Raw genomic sequence first — 10,595 nt, forward strand, 5'->3', positions numbered from 1 at the left:
GCCAAGGAATGTACAGGAGAAGGTATTAGAACCAATAATAACTTCTAATAGCTTCCCCTGTATATTTCTTGGCATCACTGTCTGTTAGATCTCATTAATATTGTGTCAAAAACACGGAAAAACGAGCCCTTAGGTATACACTTCTTTCCCTTATATATATATATATATATATATATATATATATATATATATATATATATATATATATATATATATGTGTGTGTGTGTGTGTGTGTGTGTGTGTGTGTGTGTGTGTGTGTGTGTGTGTGTGTGTGTGTGTGTGTGTGTGTGTGTTTCTGCGCGCGATGCTACCTATATATATACCCAGGGAAAGGGCGGAGTGGTGCGAGGGGTGCACGAATCTTATTAAGCATTGTGTGCGATGAGACATCATGCTACAAGGAGAGTCAGTGGAGCTCAATTTTCGACATGTCGTTGGGAGTTCGATGACTTCCAGTTGAGTACTAATCCAGTACACGCCCCACCCCCTCGCTCCTCTGAATCAGATACGTCAACCTATCGTAATAGCTCCCAGTGGTTTCTTCAGAAGCCCCCCCCCCCCTCTCTCCATATTTATCATCTTTTGTTTTTGCTTGCTCTCTCCTCGTTTTTCACTTTTGTGGTTGGGCAAGAGGAGAAAAGCACACGCAAACAGAGTGCTAAGGAAGCAATAGCTGTTACCTTCATGAAAACAAGGCCGCATGTCAACACGTTGGCTCGCACAACAATCCATGTTCAACAATTTAAAAAGAACTTCAAGCCGTCATCTCTACTTTAACTTCGGTCTTGTTCAAACAATGAAGGAAACAGACAAACGCTTAGTTTGGCGTCAAAGCAGAGCTCGACTCTCCTATACTCTGTCGGAACCACTGAAACATCTACTGCTAAGTTGTTAGTTTTGTTGGAATGTGTGGTGAATCCTAAATGTCCATAGAAAATGATAAGTGCTAGAGGCTTCTAGGCGACAACCCCGTTAGGAACTACTGACACGATTTCTTCTTAAAGGGCTTATCACCAGGTCACACACGAAGTCTTAAAGCGCGTTGTAGGCAGTGTTCTGTCGAAATAAATATTTAAATCGGTCCGTTATTACGCTTTCTAGGAGGCAATTCGCGGCCCTGTTACAACGCTTCAATAACGCGTGCTTCACTGCCAAAGTTGTCTATCTTTCTGACACGGAAATCGTTAGCAACCACTGCGTACAACTGCAGGTTGGCCCATTTGCTTCGCTGGTCCCGCAGTGCAGTAAAATAGAAATCTTCGATGAATAACCGAATTCACGAGGCTCCCTGCCCCTCTCTCTCTCCCTCATCAAGTGCGTCGCCCCCGTAAGGGGCCCAGCGTAGCTTCGTGTTTCAAATTTCGACCACTGTCACTGTTGCACCACGAAGTTTTATCGCGTATTGACAAACGATCATCACAGATTGATCTGCAAGCCGCGCCTGTTCTTTTGCAGTGGCTAAGCATTGAAAGGGGCCTGATCAGTCCACGTTGGAATGAACGCAACGGCTAAGCATTGAAAGGGGCCTGATCAGTCCACGTTGGAATGAACTGACGTTCAATAGATACGCAGTGACGACTATATACATAGTGAATTTGTAGTACACCCGACACTTCAACTTCTCTTTAGCGAAGTTCAAGTTACAGCCACTTTCTGAATCGACTCGGGGTCGTTGAGATATCTTCATCTAAAAACAGCGCGACAGACAAGTACTGATGAAGATAACGCACAACGCTGTGTTTTTCAACTTGACCTCTCATTGTCAGTTGCGCTGTTCTTGCATTCATTACGTGCTGCCAACATCCCCGTGTTTCCATACGGGATAGAGATATTTGCTTCACCATTATTTAGAATGATATAGGACCTTGGCTTTAGCTAGGGCAATAAAATGCGTAAAATGAACAGTTCAACCTAGTGCTCAATGAATGCCAGAAACGGGCCGCATGTGGCACAATGTAAAAACAAAACAATTCAACAACAATTTAACCTTGACGAGCATTGTGCTGCGGATTTTCTGCCCTAACACCGAACAAAAGGCACACTTCCTTTCTTCACATCTTAAAGAAAAAAGACAGACTTCAGTGTCTTTCTATACCTCCAGTACGCATGCATAGTATATGCAAGGCATAGGACGCACTGAGTGATGCTTGAACTGTAAGCATTACTCCGATTCATTGCAATGTAACGTTTTTTTTACCAGTGCCTGTCGTCCCGGGCATCATACTCAACTTCGCGACCAGGTTGTACCACAACCGGTGCATACGACTTCTTCGCGTAGACTGGCCTGAAGCCACCCAGTGGTGCAGCTGGCTTGAGGATGGGCCCTACTATAGGCGGTCCGTAGACGTGGGCTGCGGTCACCGCAGGCACGGCTTTAGCAACAACTCCGAGTGGTGTAGAGGGCTCGAGAAGCAGTGGTTCCACAGCGGGTGCCGCGGACAGCGCCACGGGAGCGTTGATACCAGCTCCGGCAGGACTGGAAGCTGCCGTTCCTGGTTCGTTGGTGGAAATGTGGACGCGAAATCCGTTGGTGTCTGCGACATACTTGACTAGGCGGTAGCGTCCGTCAGCGTCTGCGATGCCGTACGAGCCGACCTTGTGACCCCAAGGATTGCCGGTCTCCTGACGGAAGGTGGCACCACTGGGGTGGTGCTCCTTGTAGCCGAAGTTGTAGTTGCCAGCCACCTGATATGAAAGGCATACTGTCGTGTATGAATCATATTACAACTAGCAGCAAGCGCTTCATCATAAGAGTGAACGTACTATAGACTCCGAACTCGCAAGTGCCAACAGCTGTTTCACAATCGGCGATTTTTGCGACAAGTTTGGAATCTCAGCATCAAACCTGATCTATAGCAACTCGTAAATTACATTAACATTCTGTAGCTTTTTTTCGCAGGCAATTAAATATATAATTGAGCTCTCGAATGTTTTTGATGGCCGTTTCAAAAGATTTATTAATATTAATGTATTACAGGTCATCTTAAAGGTACAAAGGCTGTACTGACCACATATACTTGCACGCGAAACCGAACGCGTTCGGAAGTACATTGAGTGAAAAAAATTGTAAACACCGCTCAACCGATCGGTGGTTACGTTGAGTGGAAGGCGAAAACCTTGGTTGTTTACAAAAATAGTATTATATCACAATTTGTTGAAAGTTAGCACCACTGCGGGTTCCCCTTCGTCGTGCCTTGTCTTCACAAGTGTGCACCAAACTGTTAGGATGTGGATATTGGTGTTAGAGCGATGAGCTTACATCTTGGGAATGATGGCTTGTAGAAGACTCAGTCTCGATGAAACCAGTCACTGGCGCAACGTATCCTGCTCGAGCCACAGCCAGTAGCACAGGTAAAACAATGTATTCCTGTTTGAAAGAAATGGAAGTAGCCAAAACAATATTATGAATTTGTCGTATACTTCTTTATGATGGGTTTTGACTAACGAGCTGAGATTGTTGTATGTTCAAATGTATCGCGACTGAACACTAGATGGTTCTTTGTGACTACTTTTCTCTGAACTGCGAATAAACAAACTTCAGAAATGTTAATTTATAACTTGGGTTGTTTATCGCCGCCACACAACAGTTCCAATAGTCACGCTCGAAAGGGTTATACCTTTATTGGTTAGTAAAGCTTCGTGTCTATTAACAGCCTCAGAGCTCTGCGATGCGTCTTACAGCAGATGATATTGCATGAATTTATGCAACGCTTTATGGTCTTGCAGTGCTTAAACAAAATCAGGACACACAAGAACAAATGAATACTAACACAGTAATAAGAAAATATCTCTGGATATGCTAGCGAAAACCCCGATATGAGTATGAGGCATGCCATGCCATAGTGGAGGGCTACGAAAATTTAGACCATCTAGTGCTCTTCAATAAACACTGACATGGCCCATTATACGGGCTTCCGGCATTTCAAAAAACAACAGTAAGAACGCTGTTCTTTGGCACTCTGCGTCTGCGTGTTCCCTTTTCTCCCCATTTTTAACGTTTTTCTAAAGTGCAATAACTGCAATAAATGTCAATATTTCAAGCATGCCAGCTTATTGCTTTAAGTGAATATTGCATGAGGCTCCTCAACAACAATTGTTGACAAATGAGCGTTTAAGTCATTGAAAAGTAAAAACAGAAACAAAAAAACAACAAAGCACTTATGAATTGACTCAGGAATCTGTACTTGTCTTCCTTAGTCCTTACCTAGCCTTCATGCGCAATCTGTGCTCTTAGCACTGCGTCGCGGGCCGTACGAACAACTTGTTATCGAAATTCGATGCCTTCTCCCCACTTCACGCGAGAAAGGGCATCATGTGACGTTTCAGTGGCTGCCAAGTCACTGCGGCGTCATAGGGAACGAACATGCCGATACTGCCACGCGGGCAGCTCTTGAAGGAACACGAGAATCCATACCATTTTCACGGACCGATGCTGCCAGTAATCTTCGACGACTTGCGCGTGAAATCGCGTTTTCACAATGGTGCTCACCAAGCAACGAGACGAATCGTCAACACCACCGGTCCTCTTTGATGGTTCTCCGTATGCCCACTGGGCTCGACCGCAGAGAAGCCACCCTTCTTCATCGCTTATGGCTAGGAGTGGCATTTACAAAATCTTATTCCTTTGTCATGGGAATGGCGGACAACGCTCTCTGCGATGCCTGTCGTTGCGAAGAGACGCTACACCACATCCTGTGTGACTGTACAATGTATGACATCTAGAGACACTCACTGGCGTCCGTTTTTACGCACATCGACAACAGCCAAATGTCTGTGGACACTATTCTGTCAAGTGCCCCGAGAAAAGACATTGCAACAGAAGGCGACAAAAGCTCTGTTGAATTTCCTACGCGATACGGACTTGAACAAGCGGCTGTAACTGCAATGTCACACACCGCGAAAGACAAGACTGGACTATGACTGATTGTGCGCGCGTGTGCTGCCGAATGTGCTGTGTTTACCTCTCTTCCCTCTTCTCTCTATCTTTCATCTCCCCCATCACCCTCCCATGCGCAGGGTAGCGAACCGGCTGCCTATAGGCTGGTTAACCTCCCTGCCGTTTTTTTCCTCCTATTTTCCTTCCTTCCCTCATGCGCATCATAAAGCAGCCACCGCAGTTGCTAAATGTAACCATTAAATGACTGTTAGCACTAGAGGGCCCTAACCACTTAACGACTTTGCAAGTGATTACCATTCCATAGAAGATTACAGGCATACTACTTTCCACTCAAAAACATCTATTGCAGACATGTCAACCGCGCTATATACATAATCTTAGTTGTAAACTATACAAAGTAGTACCTTTTCAATTACGCGAAATAGCTGCGATGTTATACAATGTTGTCTGAAAGTTGCATGGCGTAAATGAGTGGTGTACTTGAGAGTTGCGAATATGTCAATATAGTAATCTTTTGATGTGCTTTTAAAGTCTAGCTTACAGACATGTATACGCTGTAGGATTTTCCTTTAGTTTCGGTTCCGCAATATATCCTAAATATTTTTCAAGAAATGCCGGCTGTATTAAAAATTTTCTTAAGGTACAGCCGCAAGTTTGAGAACAGAACTGCACTCTTTCTGCTATAAATAAACAAGTATACTGCAATTCCGTGCCGTTGATAGCGAGAAAAATCTTTTTTCTTCTTATATAGATAGCACTCTCCCGACTAAAATGCTCTCCACGTGACCTTATACACGGCGTGGTGTGCTACACTGCTCTGGACATGCAGTAAAGAAAGGCTATCCCTAAAGCGGCTCAGTTCCTGTATTACATGATGTTACGCTGTTAAGGAGTCAATGTATTTTCATTCATCTCTGCGGCGGTGCGATGGTGGCGACACGGAATTCAAAATACTCTGAGTGCCCAATATGCGCGAAGTGGATTGAGAACTTTGACTGCACAAAGAGCCTGAAGACCTATGGACACAATGATTTATTCTGTCATTTTGTACAGACGTGTCTGATGATGCAAGCTTATGTTGCAGCTGGCTCTTCCTGAACAATTTACGCTTAGCTCAAGTGGCGAATGAATGAAATGCACCAACTGTTTAGCCCACGTTTGTACAAATCTACCTTAAATGACAGCACATAACATGAAGTATGGTCTTCACGAAAGAAAAAGGGCGAAGTTTGGTTATTCCCATACCATGAAAACTTTGCTTTTTAAGTCGGTCAAATTTCACTCAAACAAATTATATAAGAAAACACGTACGAGGCTTTGCCATTCGAATGGAGGAGCTACGATAGGTAAGCAAGCCCACCGCGTACTCATAACCATGTGCAGTTTACTCATACAAAGATTTCAACTTGTCAAGGGTTTTTGTTTGCCGCTTTAACAGCCAATGTGTCGTGTGACCTATCTACATCAGTTTAATAGCTTCAAAATCAGCTTTAGGTATTAGAAACACAGTCATCTTGTAATAAGATTTGAGTTTTAATTTGTTGATCAGCCCACCAATTTACATTTATTTAATTGATATAATGCTAATTTCAACACGGGAAGTACATATTTAAATATAGTAATTAGATAAAAGAATGCTTATGACCCTCGTCTAGGCCTCGCATGTTGAATACCACAAAAGCAAGTTTATAGCAGCGTTTCACGTGATACGAGGGCCTCCTGCAAGTACCTCCGCCCCGGCTGTCTTAAGAACGCACGTCGGGTGAGCTCACCTGCATGGCGTAATCCTCAGAGTGACAACGAGAGTTACGGCTGCCGTCGACGAGGTGTTCCACAGCGTGTTTCGATTTCGGAGGTGTGGGGCGGCCGCCTTTTATACGGCCGTGGGAGAGAAAGTGCCACCGACCTGACCTGACCCGTGGTTGACGCGATCGACGTTGTCGTTTGTCGACGACGCAGCACGGCGCAGCCCTTCTTCTAATTGCGTGACCCACACACGAGCACCGGGACGGAAAGCCCCTGAATCCTGCCTCTCGTCGCTGTGTCTCCCGCAGTGATTTCACTCTCGACACTCTCATTCGGGTTCGAATAACTCTGGCTGCTATCTTTGCTGTCGCGAACCTCGGTGGTCCACAACATGCGCTAAAGCCTTAGGTTCCTAATCGAAAGATAAAGTGATCGTCCGCAGCAACCTCCACAAGAAGTGATGCGAAATAATCGTTATAATGTTGGGTCGTTATGTAATGTCATAATGAGGCCACATATTGGCAAAAGTTGTGACGTCATTATGACATCTGCGAGCCGTCACTAAAACGTCTTCCAGGTCTGTGCTGATCTCAAATGTCGTGCAAAACCACACTACGTGCCGAATTCAATCATGGGGAATCAGTACAGTCGACTGCGAGGAGAAAGAACAACCAATAAAGTTCCAACTAAAGCAGTTTGCTGTCAGCCATATATTTACGTTCCTCCGATCTTCTTCTACCTCCACTTCCACTAGACTTCACTTTGCCACCTTCTCGAGCCAGTTTCTTTGGATGACTATATACACCTAGGCTTCTGTTTTTATCTCTCAGGATATGGTATGGAAGTAGTTTTCAGAGAGACGCTTCTTCGACTTTGCCGCGAGATCCCTCGTAATATGCCGTCTTCAGTATACCTTGTTGCTTTGCGATCTTCGTGACGAAGTTGGGTCCAGTAAATAGAAACTTCGAGTCGAGTTCTTTGCGCACAAAAACCATGCTTCCAAGCTGTTCATCGGTGATCTCTGACCGATGGCATTTATCAAAGTTCTTTTTAATTGTTTGGCGATATCATTCTTTCAACTCTTCCGCTATAGCTTGTTCCTTGAAAATAATCTTTTCCATTAAACGAAACTTTATATCGGCGGGCAGGCAACTTGATTTTCCGAAAGCCACAAAGTTTGGACTGCATCTAAGCCCCGCAGTGTTGGAGCGATTGCCATGTGATTCAGTCGCCCCCAGAGTGCCTTTCCATCCACCCGGGAAGTCTGGGTATAAAAAAAGGAACATCTTGAGGTTTCGAATCACTTTTTCAGCGAGGGGATTAGCTACTAGGTGATATGGTGCTCGGAAACGTTATTTAACTCCTTTTTTTTCTCCATATTGTCGAAGCTTAAGAGGTCAGAAAGCAGCTGCATTGTAGACAACGATTACTTTAACGTCCTTAAACACCTCCCACTCGAGGAGCCCAATCACTAAATTTACGTCTTCAGAGCCGGCCGTAGCAGCATTATAGCACATGCACTCATCGACGGCAACCGAAAATGCTTGCGTTTTGCGCACGCCCTCACTTTTCTTCTTGATTTTGGCAAATACGAGGTGCACTACCTCAAAAAGTACATCACATTATTTCGGCAACATTACTTTATATCCCCATGGTCTAAACTTTGCCTTGAGAACCTTGCTTTCGTGGTACGTTTGAACGTAATCAGCAGCATCCAGCTTCGTGTTCATCCAGGTGAAACTTGCAGTTAGCATTCCGTATGTCTTCCAAACTCTATCGCGTCCCCCAGATTCTTGACTGTTACTGTAAAGTCTCAGGACGGGCGCAAATTTGGTTTCAGACACGTGTACTTTTCTGTTTCTACATGCCGATTGTTCGGTTCCTTCGCCCAGCATTATCAAGTTTACGCGCTCCCCTCCAGCTTCTTTGGATATGAACTCTGGACAAGGCATAGCATCTTGGTGATTTTGTGCTGAACGACGAGCTATTTAAAAAGTGTACTGTTGAATCTCGTTTGTCCAATCGTGTATTTCACCCCTTTGACTGGGCGAGATGAAGCAAATAAGTGGAGGCCTGGTTGTCTGTGAACAGTTTAAAACATCGGCCTTCCAAATATGTCCTGAAATATCTCCAGGCCATAGCCACTGCTAATGCTTCATTTTGGTGTTGCATTCATTAACTTCAGCTTCAGTAAGCGTGTATGAAAATATGCAATCACTTGTACTTGTCTGGTCACAGGCTCCTTGTCGTTTTTTGGTAAAGAACAGCCTCCGTTCTATGGTGTGAAGCATCGGTGCACAGTTCAAAGACTAAGGTAAAATCCGAAAGCGTCCATACAGGATCCGACAAAATGATGCTAACAAGCTAAATAAGCACGTTCGCATTCGTTCGTCCACAGGAATCGACCACCTTTAGTCTTCTTGGCGCAGTCTTTTACAGATGCTCGGAAGTGTCATTAGTCCTAAAAAAGACCAGGAAGTGAATGAACGTCATGAGGTTTCGGAAAAGACCTGATTTGCTGTACGCTTTCTTTCTTGGTACTCCTTGTCTTGCCATCGAAGCGTCTGCTAGAACTATGAAGATCTGACAAAAGAACTCGCTTTTCTTAGCATTGGTATTGAGTGTTGCGTTACTGAAGGCTTGTAACACCACTGAAAGGTGAAGTATATGCTCATCCCTTGCCATTTAATACAAGAATGCCTCCCACATGGACATTGTGGAAATTTCCACTAAAATTTGTTAGTATGCTGTACATCATTCTTTGAAGACATGCGCCGGAGTTCTCCCAACTAAATGAGTCAGTTGTATCTGTACACATCAAACGGTGTAATGGACGCCGAGACCTTATTCGTGTAGTACCCGCCAGTATCCGATACACAAATAATTTCGATAAAACCATCCGCCCCCCCCCCCCCGTTTTATTGATTTTCGCGTCCATTCTCGGCATTGAAAAGGGGAACAGGTACGTCAGCCATTTGATGAGTCTGTAATACGTCATAAGCGAAAATATCCACCTTCCTTAGGCACGATCGCAATTTGTGAAGTAAACGATGACGTGGATAGTGTGATGATGCTACCTTCCAGCAAACCTCGAAGTTCCTTCCTTAAGCAAGTTTTCTTTTCGTGGCTCAAGGCATATGGTTACTTAATTACTACGCTTTTCTCACGCAGTTCGAAGAGGACCTTAATTGCTGTGATAGCTATGGTTGAGGTGCCCAAAGACACGAGCCCTGCGTACTTTGACGTCAATTCCTCGATGCACTTCACAATCCTAGGCTACTTTTCTACAATACTGGAGCAAGTTTCGACGTTGTCAGTTGTTATTACGTCGTTCCACAGTATGTTGATTTTTCGAAGTGTCATATTCGGTCGGGAGAGAGAGAGAAAGAAATGATAATCAACACCAGACATTATGAGACGTTTTACTCTCTATTTTCCGATCTCTGAAGCATACTACTTCTGTCCGTTTCATTAACATTCTACAAGTTTTATCATGGCTGCAAACCCTGATTGCTTTCCCTTGGCCAGATCGTCTTCCTGGTTGGTTTCCCTGGCAGGCTAGCATCTTCACGTTAATCAGGCTCACTGAAGCATCTGTGTCTATCAGCGCTTATACGTTGGAACCGTTAATAACAATAGCTACAACTATTATGTTTGGACTCACAATAAGAACAGTCTTGTGCTTCGCTGCTTGTGTCTGCAAATTATTACGTGACAGTTCTTGTCACGTAATTAGAATTTCGGAAATTTTGGACTCCGGAAATTTCGACCACTTGGGCTCCACTAACGTGCACCCAAATATGAGCACACGGGCCTACAGCATTTTTGCCTCTATCAAAATTTTATTCTAACTTCGCTATATTAAGCTGGTATACTAACACCGAATCATATTCGGCCTTTTCTTGGTTCATGATTCTGTGCGTCGAAAAAATCTTTCAGAAGTAAGCATTG

General features: G+C 44.3%; 1 protein-coding gene across 1 annotated transcript; it reads right to left on the reverse strand.

Annotated features, from left to right (window-relative positions):
- Positions 1-250: 250 nt before the first annotated feature.
- On the reverse strand, positions 251-6,761 carry LOC119173858 (cuticle protein 6). Its single transcript, XM_075895524.1, has 3 exons — positions 6,671-6,761; positions 3,261-3,368; positions 251-2,686 (listed from the first exon to the last, which is right to left on the reverse strand). Exons 1-3 carry the CDS (start codon positions 6,674-6,676, stop codon positions 2,195-2,197), a joined length of 606 nt encoding a protein of 201 aa, XP_075751639.1. The 5' UTR covers positions 6,677-6,761; the 3' UTR covers positions 251-2,194.
- Positions 6,762-10,595: the final 3,834 nt, after the last annotated feature.

The sequence above is a fragment of the Rhipicephalus microplus genome, chromosome 5 (genome assembly GCF_043290135.1).
Source record: "Rhipicephalus microplus isolate Deutch F79 chromosome 5, USDA_Rmic, whole genome shotgun sequence".
NCBI lineage: Eukaryota > Metazoa > Arthropoda > Arachnida > Ixodida > Ixodidae > Rhipicephalus > Rhipicephalus microplus.

What these genes read in the sequence shown, in the direction of transcription:
- LOC119173858 (XM_075895524.1), bottom strand. An exon ending in CAAGCCATCATTCCCAAGAT is followed by an intron (nt 2,687 to 3,260) that starts GTAAGCTCATCG and finishes CTTTCATATCAG; the next exon opens with GTGGCTGGCAACTACAACTT.